The 17,511-nt window shown below is 43.3% G+C and overlaps 1 protein-coding gene across 2 annotated transcripts; it reads right to left on the bottom strand.

Annotated features, from left to right (window-relative positions):
* Nucleotides 1-471: 471 nt before the first annotated feature.
* Nucleotides 472-17,375, bottom strand: LOC118393111 (coiled-coil domain-containing protein 92-like). 2 transcript variants are annotated; one of them, XM_035785438.2, is made up of 4 exons: nt 16,961-17,375; nt 11,941-12,114; nt 8,215-8,256; nt 472-5,768 (listed from the first exon to the last, which is right to left on the bottom strand). In XM_035785438.2, exons 2-4 carry the CDS (start codon nt 12,074-12,076, stop codon nt 4,978-4,980), a joined length of 969 nt encoding a protein of 322 aa, XP_035641331.1. In that variant the 5' UTR covers nt 12,077-12,114; nt 16,961-17,375; the 3' UTR covers nt 472-4,977. The 2 variants fall into 2 exon arrangements, with proteins under 2 accessions (XP_035641331.1, XP_035641329.1); XM_035785436.2 differs by having other exon boundaries at nt 16,973-17,372.
* Nucleotides 17,376-17,511: the final 136 nt, after the last annotated feature.

Consider the following 17,511-nt stretch of genomic DNA (forward strand, 5'->3'; position numbering starts at 1 on the left):
ATTAAATGTTTCGCTTCCAGACGAGGCTCTGCTAATAGCCAGGTGTAGCAGGGGTAAGGATTAATTCACTACATGGTGCTGAAAAGAAAGCTCTACTGTTGGGACTGCTTTATGTAGACCCTAACAGTTTGTGGGCACCGTTTGTCACCATTCTAGTGCAATTAATGTATTGTTTAGTGTTGTGTAGTGGCTTTGCTGGCATGCATCTAAAAATATTACGTTTGCCCCACCAAGATGTACATGTTTAAATTGCCACTGCATGTTTCTCATCCTACTGTATGTCCACTGGAAGCCTGAAACTTCAAGCAGTTTCTGCTTCAGATTCTTCCTAGGCTCGGCTCCCATGCTTGGTTGACGTGGTGAAAGCTTTGGACAGAGGTCCAAAGCTTTCTTTTCAGCACCATGTAGTGAATTAATCCTTAATCCTTACCCCTGCTACACCTAGATTCTTTCCAACACACACCACATTAGTAAGAAAAAGGACCACTTTATTATATTGTCATATATATAGTATTCAAGGATTATAAGTGATTATATAATGCCATTATTTTGATACTTGATGCATTTTTCTATATTAAAAGTAAAACAACCAATAAATAAATCCATGACATATTTACAGATATCAAAGTTGCGTGTCTACAATGTCTTAGTGAAAGCTATGACATTGCCATTTGTGTCACATACATGACACACACACCTCACTCTTGCTTCCACATAAAGAACACACACACTGCCCAATTTGACCAATTCTTAAACAGCATTAAGAACTTTCCAATTACCAATTCATTTGTGTGATTCTTAGCTGTTTGTCCATATAGTGACATGACTTCACAATAAGATGAAAAAACATTCAGGGAGTATTAGTTAACTTCTATAGCATGTACTTTATATACAGTAGCTTGTTGACATGACTGGACAATATTGCTGACCAGATGAAGTATGGATGGATAACTTAACTGTAGTAGTAACCAGGGGTGAAAGTAAGGGGGTATCTGTCCCATACAGCATCCTGGCTAAATTGCGTTGTGGTTTGAGGAGAACACTTACATTTTATCAAGGCGGGGAGCTGGGTGGCGGAAACGATCGTGGACAAGGCAAGGTTGAGTGGCCGAAACCCAAGGCTCGCAGTTGATTAATCAATTCATACCACAAATCTAGGCCTAATGACAATCGTAGAATGTCATTACAATACACGTAGGGGGTTTGTAACAGATGTCTCTTTCCATTCATCAAATTGTGGGTGCAATTCCAGTGGGTCACTGTTGGGTTTTGGATGTTGAAATTATTTTGTGAGTGGACGAATGTCCGCGAGTAGCCTACAGGAGCGCCTTTGTTGAGTGACTGATTGACAATCAGATGAAAACACAATGACTGCTGTTGTTTATTCCACAATAAAAACATAAGGGGAAGGGGAAGCTTTCCCTAAAGTACATTGAATTGCCAAAATAATATCCTAATTAGCTTACTCCTGTCTATACCTAAATAAATAATTCAAAAGTCTACAACAAAAAGCATGACTTGGCAATAGAGGATCATTAGCTTCTTAAAAAAAAAAATGTAATCGCCTAGGCTACAGTCGGAAGTGCCCGCAATTTGGACAGCGCACGCAGCAAATATCAAATACACAACATATGTGGACACTTACATATCAAACATCTCATTCCAAAATCATTGGCATTATTTGGAGTTGGTCCCCCCTTTGCTGCTATAACAGCCTCCACTCTTCTGGGAAAGCTTTCCACTTGATGTTGGAACATTCACCCACAAGAGCATTAGTGAGGTCGGGCACTGATCTTGGGCTTCATCCCAAAGGTGTTCGATGGGGATGAGGTCAGGGCTTTATACAGGCCAGTCAAGTTCTGCCACACCGATCTCAACAAACCCTTTCTGTATGGATCTCGCTTAGTGCATGGGGGCATTGTCATGCTGAAACTGGAAAGGGCCTTCCCCAACCTGTAGCCACAAAGTTGGAAGCACAGAATCGTCTACAATGTCATTGTATGCTGTAGTGTTAATGTTCCCCTTCACGAGAACTGAGGGGCCTAGCCCGAACCATGAAAAACAGCCCCGGACCATTATTCCTCCTCCACCAAACTTTACAGTTGGCACTATGCATTGGGACAGGTAGCATTCTCCTGGCATCTGCCAGATTAGTCTGTCGGACATGCCAGATGGTGAAGCGTGATTCATTCTCTTGAGAACGCGTTTCCACTGCTCCAGAGTCCAATGGCGGCGAGCTTTACACCACTCCAGCCGATGCTTGGCATTGCGCATGGTGATCTTAGGCTCATGTGTGGCTGCTTGGCCATGGAAACGCATTTCAATGAAACTCCCGACGAACAGTTCTAACGTTGCTTCCAGAGGCAGTGTGGAACTCTGTAGTGAGTGTTGCAACCTAGGGAAGAGGATTTTTATGCGCTGCAGCACTCCTCAGTACCGTTCTGTGAACTTGTGTGGCTGAGCTGAGCCGTTGTTGCTCCTAGACGTTTCCACTTCACAATAACAGCACTCACAGTTGACCAGGGCAGCTCTAGAAATTTGACAAACTAACTTGTTGGAAAGGTGGCATCCTATGACGGTGCCACATTGAAAGTCACTGAACTCTTCAGTAAGGCCATTCGAGTGCCAATGTTTCTCTATGGAGATCCTTTGGCTTTGTGCCTGATTTTATACACCTGTCAGCAATGGGTGTGGCTGAAATGGCAGAATCCACTCATTTGAAGTGGTGTCCACATACTTTTGTGTGTGTGTGATATATATATATGGCAAGTCGCTTAGGACATCACTTTGTGCATGACAAGTAATTTTTCCAACAATTGTTTACAGACAGATTATTTCATTGTATCACAATTCCAGTGGGTCAGAAGTTTACATAAAGTTGACTGTCTTTAAACAGCTTGGAAAATTCCAGAAAATTGTCATGGCTTTAGAAGCTTCTGATAGGCTAATTGACATAATTTGAGTCAATTGGAGGTGTACCTGTGGATGTATTTCAAGGCCTACCTTCAAACTCAGTGCCTCTTTTATCATGGGAAAATCAAAAGAAATCAGCCAAGACCTCAGAAAAGGCTGGTTCATCCTTGGGAGCAATTTCCAAATGCCTGAAGGTACCACGTTCATTTGTACAAACAATAGTACGCAAGTATAAACACCATGGAACCACATAGCCGTCAAACCGCTCAGCAAGGAGACGTGTTGCGTCTCCTAGAGATGAACATACTTTGGTGCGAAAAGTGCAAATCAATCCCAGAACAACAGCAAAGAATCTTGTGAAGATGCTGGAGGAAACAGGTACAAAAGTATCTATATCCACAGTAAAACATAACCTGAAAGGCCACTCAGCAGGGAAGAAGCCACCGCTTCAAAACCACCATAAAAAAAGCAAGACTACAGTTTGCAACTGCACATGGGGACAAAGATCGTACTTTTTGGAGAAATGTCCTCTGGTCTGATGAAACAAAAATAGAACTGTTTGGCCAGAATGACCATCGTTATGTTTGCTTGCAAGCCGAAGAACAACATCCCAACTGCGAAGTACGGGGCGGCAGCATCATGTTGTGTTGGTACTTTGCTGCAGGAGGGACTGGTGCACTTTGCAAAATAGATGGCATCATGAGGATGGAAAATCATGTGGATATATTGAAGCAACATCTCAAGACATCAGTCAGGAAGTTCAATTGGTCTTCCAAATGGACAATGACCCTAAGCATACTTCCAAAGTTGTGGCAAAGTGGCGTAAAGATAACAATGTCAAGGTATTGGAGTGGCCATCACAAAGCCCTGAACTTAATCCTATAGACAATTTGTGGGCAGAACTGAAAAAGTGTGTGCGAGCAAGGAGGCCTACAACCTGACTCAGTTACATCAGCTCTGTCAGGAGGAATGGGCCAACTTATTGTGGGAAGCTTGTGGAAGGCTACCCGAAACATTTGATCCAAGTTAAACAATTTAAAGGCAATGCTACCAAATACGAATTGAGTGTATGTAAACTTCTGACCCACTGGGAATATGATGAAAGAAATAAAAGCTGAAATAAATAAACTATTATTCTGACATTTCACATTCTTAAAATAAAGTGGTCATCCTAACTGACCTAAAACAGGGATTTTTTTTATTTCTAGGATTAAATGTCAGGAATTGTGAAAAACTGAGTTTAATGTATTTGGCTAAGGTGTATGTAAACGTTAGACTTCAACTGTGTATATACAATGTTGATGATTGTTGAGTTGTGACTGTCATTGAAAAGGACAGACCCAGCCAGGCATATCACAATTAAAAGTACAATCACAAAAAAACTGTTGGCTATTACTTTAGAGATGACAATGAAAATATTGTCAATCTGTCTTTTAGTTATCAAAATTCTTAACCGAATTGTGGGAACAGTAGCATATCATATTGGCAGTAGCGGAGAACATCGGCCATATCCCTGGAGTGTGCATATTCACTGTCTTTGTCATTGGGTCAGTGCGCATATTCACTGTCTTTGTCATTGGGTCAGTGCCACTTTTGTTTGTTTTTTTGGACAATAACTTCCTCCTCTAGGTTAGATGGTCGTCATATTGTATTTGTGTCTCCCCTTTTCGTAGGCCAATTATATGGATCAGACAACATTTGTTTTTATTGATCCGTTTGTCCGTGTCAGCAAAGTAGACTACTGTCATTTCTGTAGTCCCGCACTGGTGAAATATACTTTCACCCCTGGTAGTAACAATGATAATATGTGTATGGATTCACCAGGTAAGCAGGCAATAATGCAGATGTTTGGCGGATAAGTTTATGTGCACAATGTATGACAGAGTGAGTTGAGACAAAGCAAAAAAAGGACAGGACGTGAAAGTCACGTGTTTCAAAACATTTGGCATGGTGGTATTTTTGTCTGTTTTCCATTTTACTTTCTATGCTCATTGCAGTGTTGCATAAAAAGCAGGTGATTTATACAGTAAGTGATGCTCCTTCTTGCTCTTGTGTGTGAGTGTGTTAAACTGTTCTGTCTGCCCCAGAGCGCTTCCTCACCACCTTGCCCCCATTGACCTGGTCCACAGCCAGGATCTCCAGCTCTGGCTGAGGAGAAACCACGGGAGGGGTGCAATGGTGGGTACGGTGTGCAACGCCCACGTGTGCATGGTGCTGGCGGTCCCGTGCCGGGCTGTGGCGGGGGCTGGACGAGCGGTCACAGGCGATGGGGGGGATGACGGCAGGCCGGTCTCGTACCATCTGCAGATCATGGGTGTCTCGAGATGCCTGCAGGAAGGGGGTGGGGTCAGGCATGGCATCCACCGCCTCCCGTAGGACCATCCTCCTCCCATCAGAACCCAGCCGGTATACCTCGGTTAACTCAGAGTGCAGCGGCTGAGACAGGCTCTTCTTCATGCGGCGGCGAGGGGTCTCAGGGCCAGGCTGCCGGTCTTTAGCTGGGGGAGGGGTGGGCTTGTAGGAGCTCACAGGGCTGACGTTGGGACTGGCCTCAGAGGAACTGCCTGCCAGGAGCTTTTTCTTGGTGGTGTGGAGCTGAGAGGTGAGGTAGGCTATGGTGCTGGCTCTCTGCTCTAGCTCCCCAGACAGGACAGCCAGCTTGTGGCTCTTCATCTTCAGCTCCTCCAGGTACTTCTTCTCCCTCTCCTTGATGGTGTTCTCCAGGACAGAGATCATGGCGTTCTTCTGCTCCAGGTCTCTCAGCAGCTCCGTGTTCTCCTCCTCCTTCACCTTCAGCTGAGCCTCCAGCTCCTCGCACTTACTGTGCAGTTCCCTGCAGCGTGCCTCACTGCTGTCTGCACAAACACAAATCACACTGTTAGACCTGTATTTGAAGACAAAACAAACACAACCATCAACAACCCAGTATTCACTGTCACCAATACAGCAGCCTGCTTCATTTGGATCCACAATAAAACATGGTCCATTCCCCTCAAAATATTCCATAAGGAATACACAAAAGGCTGTTTTCCTTTTGTGTCTGGTAGGGCTACCATCTGCAGTCAACATACCGTAGGCATGTGTACATGTCAGATACTACAAATTAAATACAAAACGCTGTCACTTAAATCCTAATAATGCTTAACACACACACACACACACTGCAATTTTGTATAAAATATAGGCTACACATACTGTACATCCAACCTTCCACACACACACACACTAATTGCCCATAGGCACTAAGTGCACCCACTGGCCACGGATTGAGTCTATCAGCTGATATGAGTGGGCGAGAGGGATGTCTACAGACTCGTCAGCAGTGGGCAGAGCGAGAGGCAAGAGCTCCTGTCTCATAATACAGCTCTGGTCCATAGCAAGGGCACAGCTCTCCTCTGACCTTCATTATTGCCCTTCCTCCTCCCTCGCCAACTCAACACTGCCCACACATCGCCTCCCCCCCCAACCCAAGGATCAAACACACATTCACAATCAGCTACGGTACAGATATAGCCTAGCTATTACAGAGAGCCTGCATAGGCTCTCTGTATCAGATAGGCCTAAATCATACCGTAGATCCTAGATAATAATATCTACCCAACACAACCATCTACATCTAATACTAGAGTATATGTCGATTTTCTACTAGGCTGTTTGGTATATTTCCTATCTGCTTAATGAGGGGGGGGTGTTGTCTTTGTTTTGGACCAAAGCTAGAGCCGCTGAGTCCTGCCTGCTGCACTAAGTTGCAGACTGTGCATTAGTGCTGTGGCACATCATCTAATTTCCTGCACTGCAATCTGCAAGATGTCCAACACTAACCTGCTACGGTCTCTGACAGTCCCCACAGTACCACACTGTCTGCACTGCAAAGAGCCAGGGAGAACACCTCCCCATTACAGGATTCACAAGGTATCATTGAGACATGTTACCTGTCATACAACCTGAACCTACTCTTATTCTGTAACAGTGAACTGACTGATTTCCCATTCAATAATTCAGTTGCACAAAATACATCAAATATCAAGCCAATGTAGCCCAAAGATCAAGCCTGATTAAAACAGTTCCGATTTCAGCAAAAGGATGTTTTTACTTTCCTATCATTAGCGTGTGTATCAGCCCATTGTTCTCTGGCTAGTATATAGAGCTATTTCAGCGGCTTAATCAGGACTGTAATGATGTCCTGAAAGGTCAGCATGAGGGTAGGAGGGCTTCGTTACAACTGTTCACTGACATGTTTACTGGCAGAGCTAACCTCTTCCCATTGATAACACTGTTTCTATATTACTGACTGAATATCTAACAACAACCACATTGACTGCTATATTGTTTCCCCATTGCATAGATGTCCTGTAATTATTGATCAATTCTTTGAGTCTGTCTACTAGCCTACAGGTCAGATTCCAAGGTTAGACCTCCATGTGGTTCTAATGCAGGCCCATGGGCAGTTCTCCTGTGTATATAATTCACTCTGTTACATGTCCATGGTAATATGGGGGATGGGAGGGGGCTGTGCTGTGAGCTAGGCAATGAGCTGACTGAAAAGAGGACAGTGCCCTGAACAGCAGGCGGTTCCGGCTGCAGCGCACTGTTTCCTGGGTGGAAAAGTGTTCCCAGGATACAGCCCTAGCCTTCTGCTTTCTCCCATTCCCAGGGCAAAGAAATACAGAGGCCTCTGTTCTGTTCTGCTGCAGAAAGTCTTATTTAATAGCGTTGCAGGTTTTAGGGCCTGGGCTGTTCACGGTCACTGCCGAACAGCCAGGGTGAAGGTAAGCAGAGCATATATATATATATATTGAGTGATTCTTAGTTCACATAGGCTACATAACATCATTAACAATACAACTGCCAGTACGATAGTTTGCAGAAAATATACACTTAATATACATTTAATTTGAAAGCACATAATTCTAAAGTGTTCCAATCAAATTGAAATCAGTGTCAAAGTAATTGCAATTGGTAAAACATTATCGGCGACATTCCATGTCTCTATACAACAATGCACTGCTAGGGCCTATATTAATTACACAATGACACCAACCAGAGTCAAGTCAAAACACAGAGAGAAACGATTCCCACAGAATTAAATCTACAGAAAAATCATGTGAAAATTAACTGACCCTGCCTGCAAATCCCAGTAAAGATCCATAGTATTCTCTCAATAACTATGCTATTAGTTATTGTGCGAGAAAGTCAAGTCAATTGCTCTAGCAATGGAATGTGAAGTGTGAAACAGATACCTGTGTGGATGTGTGTGTACTTGGGGTCACGTAATAGAGGAAGGCCTGGGAAACATCTTACCTGTTGGATCTGAACTTCTCACTGTTAGCTCATAGGTCAAGTCTGTGAAAAGAGAAGAGGATCAGGCCAGGAAGTGAAAGCTTCAGCTCTGACAGGAGCAGTGCAGTGGCATCAAGGAGCATGCTATTCAGAGAGCCTATGCAGAAGCAGGTATCTAGTGTGAGATGGCAGGCCTCTACAGATGGGTCAGGATTAGTGATTAGTGAGTCACAGGCCAGCTTAGCAGTAGATTGTCCAAGGACATTTGACAAATCGGCCAAAGCACAGAGCGATGGAATTAATGGACCTGGCCCTGGCTAGCCACTCTGTTGTGGTGTGCTCTGGTTTGTGGCCCAGGGTGTCATGCTTTACTTATGGTGTAGTCCAGGGGTCATCAAATAGGTTCAGCCGCAGGACGTTTTTTTTTTCTTGAGCGGATGGTCAGGGGGCCGGACCATAATTATAAATAATTTGTACACTGCAAATTGACACAAGAAGCCCAAAACAGACAAAAACAATCATTTCAAACCTCGATTACATTGGTACATAACCACATACACTACCGTTCAAGAGTTTAGGATAACTTAGGAATGTACTTGTTTTTGAAAGAAAATATAATTTTGTTGTCCATTAACTTCTTGGTGACAGGTGGGCAGTATTGAGTAGCTTGGATGAATAAGGTGCCCAGAGTAAACTGCCTGCTACACTGTCCCAGATGCTAATATATGCATATTATTAGTAGTATTGGATAGAAAACACCGAAGTTTCTAAAACTGTTTGAATGATGTCTGTGAGTATAACAGAACTCGTATGGCAGGCGAAAACCTGAGACAAATCCAACCCGGAAGTGGGAAATTTGAGGTTTGTTGTTTCATTAAGTGATTGCCTATCCAGTATGCTGTGTCTATGGGGCCAGATTGCACTTCCCAAGACTTCCAGCAGATGTCAACAGTCTTTAGAAAGTTGTTTGAAGCTTCTATTGTGGAAGGGGGTCGAATAAGAGCTGTTTCAACAAGTGGACTAGGCTGAGGCCAATCAGTTGTTTACTGCGCGGTCACACCGTTCCTTCTTTTTCCTCTGTAATGAATACGCTATTGTCTGGTTGGAATATTATTGTAGATTTATTATAAAAAGACCCTAAGGACTAATTGTAAACATCGTTTGACATGTTCCTACAAACTGTCATGGAACTCTTGACTGTCTGGATTTTGCACTCGCGCATTGTGCCTTGGGAATAGTGAACTAAATGCACAAACAAAACAGAGGTATTTGGACATTTATGGACGTAATCGAACAAAACAAACATTTCTTGTGGAAGTGGGAGCCCTGGGAGTGCATTCCGACGAAGATCAACAAAGGTAAGTGAAGGTTTAATGCTATTTATGACTTTTGTTGACTCCACAATTTGGCGGGTAACTGTATGGCCTGCTTTTGTGGCTGAACACTGTTCTTTGAATGTGCTTTTGCTGTAAAGCTTTTTAAAAATCTAACACAGCGGTTGCATTAAGAAGAAGTGTATCTTTAATTCTATGTAAAACATGTATCTTTCATCAAAGTTTATGATGAGTATTTATGTTATTTGATGTGGCTCTGCAATTTCTCTGGATGTTTTGGAGGCATTTCTGAACATGGCGCCAATGTAAACTGAGGTTTTTGGATATAAATATGAACTTGATCGAACAAAACATACATGTATTGTGTAACATTGAGTCCTGGGGGTGTCGTCTGATGAAGATCGTCAAAGGTTAGTGATTCATGGCGGCCTCCCGGGTGGTTAACGGCGCTGTACTGCAGCGCCAGCTGTGCCATCAGAGTCCCTAGGTTCGCGCCCAGGCTCTGTCGTAACCGGCCGCAACCGGGAGGTCCGTGGGGCGACGCACAATTGGCCTAGCGTCGTCCGGGTTAGGGAGGGCTTGGTCGGTAGGGATGTCCTTGTCTCATCGCGCACCAGCGACTCCTGTGGCGGGCCGGGCGCAGTGCGCGCTAACCAAGGTTGCCAGGTGCACGGTGTAGCCTCCGACACATTGGTGCGGCTGGCTTCCGGGTTGGATGCGCGCTGTGTTAAGAAGCAGTGCGGCTGGTTGGGTTGTGTATTGGAGGACGCATGACTTTCAACCTTCGTCTCTTCCGAGCCCGTACGGGAGTTGTAGCGATGAGACAAGATAGTAGCTACTACAACAATTGGATACTATGAAATTGGGGAGGAAAAAGGGGTAAAAAAAAAAAGTTTTACTTTTTAAATTTTTTTTAAAAGGTTAGTGATTCATTATCTATATTTCTGCTTTTTGTGACATCTCTCTTTGGTTGGAAAATGGCTGAATGCTTTCTGTGACGACTAGTTGCTGACATAACAATGATATGTTCTGCTTTCGCCGAAAAGCCTTTTTGAAATCGGACACTGTGGTTGGATTAACGAGAACTTTATCTTTAAAATGGTGTAAAATACTTGTATGGTTGAGGAATTTTAATTATGAGATTTGTTGTTTTGAATTTGGCGCCCTGCAATTTCACTGGCTGTTGGCGAAGTGGGACGCTAGCGTCCCGAACGATCCCAGACAGCTTAAAATAACATCAAATTGATTAGAAATACAGTGTAGACATTGTTAATGTTGTAAATGACTATTGTAGTTGGAAACGGCAGATCATCATTTGTGGGTTCGATTACAGGCTCAAAAGGGCCAGAAACAAAGAACTTTCTTTTGAAACTCGTTAGTCTATTCTTGTTCTGAGAAATGAAGGCTATTCCGCATGAGAAATGGCCAAGAAACTGAAGATCTGGTACAACGCTGTGACCTACTCCCTTCAAAGAACAGCGCTAACTGGCAAGAACAGCGCTAATAGCCTTCATTTCTCAGAACAAGAATAGACTGACGAGTTTCAAAAGAAAGTTCTTTGTTTCTGGCCCTTTTGAGCCTGTAATCGAACCCACAAATGATGATGCTCCAGATACTCAACTAGTCTAAAGAAGGCCAGTGTTATTGCTTCTTTAATCAGAACAACAGTTTTCAGCTGTGCCAGCCTTTTAAAATGATAACCTTGGATTAGCTAACACAACGTGCCATTGGAACACAGGAGTGATGGTTGCTGACAATGGGCCTCTGTACACCTATGTAGATATTTCTTTTTTTTTTTATCAACCATTTCCAGCTACAATAGTAATTTACAACATTAACAATGTCTACACTGTATTTCTGATCAATTTGATGTTATTTTAATGGGCAAAAGTGCTTTTCTTTCAAAAACAAGGACATTTCTAAGTGACACTACCGTTGAAAAGTTTGGGGTATGTCTCTAATAATTGGAAACAGTTGGGAATATATTTTCTGAATTAAAAAAATTGAGGTAAATATCTAGTCTTATGTCTAAAAAAACAAAAATGTGATAACAAAATGTAATAAATGTTGTGCTCAGAAAACATTTAGGTGCCAAATAAAATAGTCTGCGGGCCACATTTGTCCTGCAGGCCGCCAGTTGAAGATCCCTGGTGTGTTCTGTTAATGTTTAATCCTGTTCAACTTTGCTGCTGTTCTGTGATCTAATGTAACTGTGCATGTTGTTCAGGCAGAACTGTAAATGAGTATTCAGCATGTATGACTCATAATGTAATAGTCTATCTAGTGTGATTGCAATCCAGGTGTTCAAAATGTTTTATTTTGGTTGCACTAGTTTGTTTTTATATTCTGTAGCAGTATGAAGTGTATGTATTTAGGTATAGTGGCCACAGCTCATGTTCAATTTGAGGTTCACCTGTGCAGTGCTGTTGTAGTCTGCGGATCTCTGCATGTAGACCTTTCAGTGTTTTGGCATGGTCCTGCTGGAGGAAGAGCAGGTTCTTCTGGGCGCTGTGCAGCTGATTCTCCAGGGTACCATTGTGGGATGCCATGGCAGACAATGCAGCAGACAAACACCAGTCCTAGAGACCTGCAAACACAGGCGACAAACAGACAACATCAAAACAAGAGTCGTACTATCTGGGGTTCAGTGCTGAACCTAAATGCTCACCCTTTCACCCATAGACATCTGGGATGTGCTCCAGCTTTACTTTGCCTGCCAATGACAGTGACCATGATAATCCTCTTTGGACGATACACTGAACAGTCACTACGACTACAAGACAATTCCATCAAATCCATCCAAACTCCTGGCCACTTGCTTGGGCTTGATAAAGTAGTCATTGACTAGCCTAATGCCCAAACATGATAACACACAGGATATTTTATTTATTTATAAATAGCACACTATCGATCTCGATTGTCTTTGGAATGCTACTCGGTCAATACCGTTATAATGCTTTTTGCCAGGAGAGAGGGGGCACATAGGCTCATACCTTTGTTGCTTACTCTAATTGGCTTACAAACGCTGATGTCGAGCTATTGATTTGATCATCAGTGGGCAGTCTACGTCTAAAGAAGACAAACCTCAGGGGGAAACAATTCATCAGTGTCGCCGTTGGTTGGCCAAAAGGCCTACTTTAACACAGTAAAAAAATCCAGTATATAATAGGCCAAATAGGTCATTATCAACAGGTCATCCAAAAAACAAGGCTACAAAAGGACAAACAAACTCTAGGTGGAACCTCAGGCTACTCCTCCACTTCAGTACACAAAGCATGTGAGGCTGCTGAGGGTAAATACAGAATGCTTTCAGAGATCTTGAGAACATTAGTAAACATCAGTGACAGAGGGTGCGGCATGATGTCTCCCTCCCTGGACGTCCTTGCATCCAGTACTCAGCCAGAGACGGCGCCCAGGGGTGAGGTAAGAGACCATCAGTCAGTCAGAACAGAGCAGCAGCCCCATTGTCTCCAATCTCTCCCAGACAACCACTGAGTCGAGAGTAGACAGCACATTGATTTTCCCCTCTGAGTGCAGAGAGCATTCCCCCCGAATACATTAGCAAGCTACAATAAAACATCTCATAGCTTCTCCCCATTGCATCATCATCTTACTAATATGAATAATAAATTGTGTGTCACCTCTTAAGACATGCTCTTCAGTGATAGCAATGCCATGTCAAATTCTCTCACTGTGTGTACAGAAGTGTAACAGTATAATTTTAAACCGTCCCCTCGCCCATACCCGGGCGCGAACCAGGGACCTTCTGCACACATCAACAACAGTCACCCACGAAGCATCGTTACCCATCGCTCCACAAAAGCCGGGGCCCTTGCAGAGCAAGGGGAACTACTACTTCAAGGTCTCAGAGCAAGTGACGTAACTGATTGAAACGCTATTTAGCGCGCACCGCTAACTAAGCTAGCCGTTTCACATCCGTTACAGAAGCAAAGGACACCAGTTGACCTCCCAACACAGCAGATTAATCACAGAAAGAGAGAGGGACTGATGTGTCATAAAGAGTGCATTAAGAGAGATCATTTATAATAGATGAGTAATCCTGAGTCCTTCCTGTAAACCCTGGATGGCAGACACTCACACACACCCCTTCCAGGCATCAGGCTTGATGCTTGATAGGTTCCCATTGATCATGCCAGTAAGCCTGGTTACTTCCCAGAATCCTTTCCCATCACTACGGATAATGCGATAGCAGTGACATTACAGGGCAAAATTAAATTAACATTATCTAATGACATCACATTGTAATTCCATCAACATACAACCCTCCACCCTCTTTCTACCTTTGTTGTGATTTGGTATACTCAGTTATCCAAAATGTATGTTGCTTTTGAAGATAAAATGGAATATCTGTAATAAGTGATAACTCCCCTTTCCTCTCCATTCTCCTCTCTCCCTTCCCCACCAACTCCCCATTCCTCTCTCCATTCTCCTCTCCCTTCCCCACCAACTCCCCTTTCCTCTCTCCATTCTCCTCCCTCCCTTCCCCACCAACTCCCCTTTCCTCTATCCATTCTCCTCTCTCCCTTCCCCACCAACTCCCCTTTCCTCTCTCCATTCTCTCTTTCTTCCCCACCAACTCCCCTTTCCTCTCCATTCTCCTCTCTCCCTTCCCCACCAACTCCCCCTCTCTCCATTCTCTCTTTCTTCCCCACTCCATTCTCCTCTCCCTTCCCCACCAACTCCCCTTTCCTCTCTCCATTCTCCCTCCCTTCCCCACCAACTCCCCTTTCCTCTCTCCATTCTCCTCCCTCCCTTCCCCACCAACTCCCCTTTCCTCTATCCATTCTCCTCTCCCTTCCCCACCAACTCTCCTTTCCTCTCTCCATTCTCCTCCCTCCCTTCCCCACCAACTCCCCTTTCCTCTATCCATTCTCCTCTCCCTTCCCCACCAACTCTCCTTTCCTCGCTCCATTCTCCTCCCTCCCTTCCCCACCAACTCCCCTTTCCTCTCTCCATTCTCCTCTCCCTTCCCCACCAACTCTCCTTTCCTCTCTCCATTCTCCTCCCTCCCTTCCCCACCAACTCCCCTTTCCTCTCTCCATTCTCCTCTCTCCCTTCCCCACCAACAAGCATTTCCTCTCACAGAAGACATAAATAATCAATGAACTGCAGCAGCAAGACACACTAGCTACCATCCTTCGCTAAAACAGAGTAACGCTCCAGACACACCCACTGTGATAAAAAGCGGGGAGAAGTCTCACACACTTACTGTAAGACTTAGAAAATCACTTACGAATCACCTAGCCAGGTGCTGCCTCAAGATTATTCTGGAGCTATCATGAACTCACAGCTTTTCTATGGACCATGATGGGTGGGTGTGGAGCAAATGCCTTTGTTGAATGGCTACTTTGTTCCAGTTGACAAAATTAACATTCCATGTGCTTTGGGAGAATCAATTAAGACATTTAGCCTATATTTATTTATCTGCTAGAAAATGTGCCAAATTAAATCTATACAGTTCCCCTTTTCAACATAACAGCCAGGTAGCCAGTTGGGTTTTCAGCAATAAGACAATGTGTCCTTGTAGGATTCATTAGTCATTCAAATGGAAAAGCAAGTCAGACATACCTTATGCTAGTGGGCAATTCCACGATAACAGAATGAGGCTGAGAATCATATATTTTACTTAAATGTTATACTACACAAAAACCAACGCTTGCAAAGTTAAACAAACTATACAACTATAAGCACAAGGCCTACTTGTAACTACTTCCACTGAAAATTTTACAAAAACACATTACCTTGAAAAACAGTGCAGATGCTAAGTTTGATAACAGAATGACAGTTTGTGCAGTCCTTCTTTTATCAAACTTTGCATCTGCACTGTTCTTCAAGTAAATGTGTTCTTGTAAAACTTTGTGGAAATTGTTAAAAGTAGGCCTTGTGCATATTACACTTCTAAAGCACTTTTCATAGAATCTCAAATCGCTTCAAGAGCAAAAATCAAACAAGCAATATATAATGACAGGTCAACCAATAGAGGACAAGTCCTTGATAGCGTCATCCTCCAAAGATGGAGAGGGTCAGTTCATGGCTTGAGTGAACGGTGCTATACAGAGAATGGTAGATGATGGTGATGGAGTCTGCTGATGATCTTGTAGAGGGGAAGTCTGGGAACCAGCCGAAGTCGGAGACTTCTCCTCTTCCACTCTGTGCAGCATCTACTTGGGTGATGCCTCAGCAGCTCTGAGTTCCAGAAAGCTCACAACACAAAGTTCAGAATAGTAGCCAGTTGTCCTCTCTACAAGCCTTCTGCTGTATTCCTCCATCTCCCATTCCTCTCATGCTTCACGCAACTCCTCAAATGATGTTCTCAAAAGATCAGGAATTGGCAGCCAGGTAGAACAATATGTCCAGATGCGTCTTTCAAACAAAGGCTAGCCAAAAAGTTTGACCTTTCAGTCAATCTGCAGACACATGAAATGTTATCAAAAACAACAATTAAAAACAAAAAATGTACGAATTTACAGGCACTCTGTGCTTAGGATGCCAATAGCGTGCCATGGCAACTATAGAACTGTTCTGTTCTACAAGTAAATCGTTTTTTGTACAATTTTCAGTGGAAATTGTGAGAAGTCGTGCATAGAGTTGTATGGTTTGTTTAACTTTGCGTTAATTTTTGTTTGGCATACATTTTAAAGTGAACATAGTCCCAGCATCATCCTGCTACCGTGGAATTGCCCTACGACAAAATTATAGCGTTTAAGGTTTCAGCACCTGCATTGCGGACAGCACCCGATCCGACTATCACACGCGCTTCTGACAACCAACCAGCACTTTCCAATCCAAAATCGATTTGACAGCAAAGCTGGTTAGCTAATGTTTGCCATATACCGTAGTTAACTAATTGTTTAATTTAATGTTCACTGTAATTGAGACGAACGTTGAACGGTCCATAACAATTGGTTAAGGCCACTCAACATGTTTGTAAACAACATCGTCTTATTGCATTCCAAATCTAAATAGCTAGCTAGCTAAACGTGTCATAGATAGCTAGCAACGTTAAATACGTTTGGCATTGTGTAGCCAACCAACCAACAAGTCAGCTAGTATTACTTATTGGTAGCTATCCAGTCACACATGGCTAGGTAGCTATCCAACCAAGAAAATCGTCGTTAGCTGACGCGTAAGCTAAAGTTATTGGAAGCCAGCTCTAGTTATGCTGCATGAAAATGTGATTTTGAAGATAGTGTTATGTTCACCATGGTCACATTGCATTTTACCATTCCAAAACAATGCATGACAAAAAAAAATGAACCATTGCAAATAGATAGACAGCTATGCTAATTTAGCTAACTAGATAGACATATAGATAACGTTAACCAGAGAGGCAGGTTCAATCGAGGGGTCCTGCTGCTGTGTTACCACTGACCAAACAGAGAGGAAAAGGGTTGATACATTTAACAACCTACCGTGATACCTACCCTAAAGAAATATGATAATATCGTCGAATACTCTCTAATATGTCAATTCTTGTCGTAATTGCTACAGTGGCTAAATCCGTTCTGCCATGTTAGGCATTGTTATCGTTGATGACGCCAAACGCTCCTCTTCTGTCGGCAGAAACAGGATGGATGGGCTGTGTCAGTCTTCTTATCACCCTCAGCTACAACAAAATAAGGCGATGCATCATGGGATACTACTGAAAGGAGTTCAAGAATGAATGAATGTTCAAGAACATTTCGTTTGTTTTATGACTTATGATTTGACACTCTGAAATAGATGGGAATACATGTATGAACATGTATAAATGTGTCAAAGAAAATGTGATTTTAGTCTAAAATGTAATTGAGAAACCTGGCGGTTGCTACGCATGTCATCGAGCTGTATATGGGGCGTAAGTGTCATTGCCATAGAAACAGAACACCGCTGGCTCATTCGCTGGGTGCGTTCAGCATGACACAACGTTTTGGAACGTTCAGAAATAAATATGTTATGTAGAACAAGCATGGCATTTCTATCT

Source organism: Oncorhynchus keta, chromosome 14 (assembly GCF_023373465.1).
Source record: "Oncorhynchus keta strain PuntledgeMale-10-30-2019 chromosome 14, Oket_V2, whole genome shotgun sequence".
Classification (NCBI taxonomy): domain Eukaryota; kingdom Metazoa; phylum Chordata; class Actinopteri; order Salmoniformes; family Salmonidae; genus Oncorhynchus; species Oncorhynchus keta.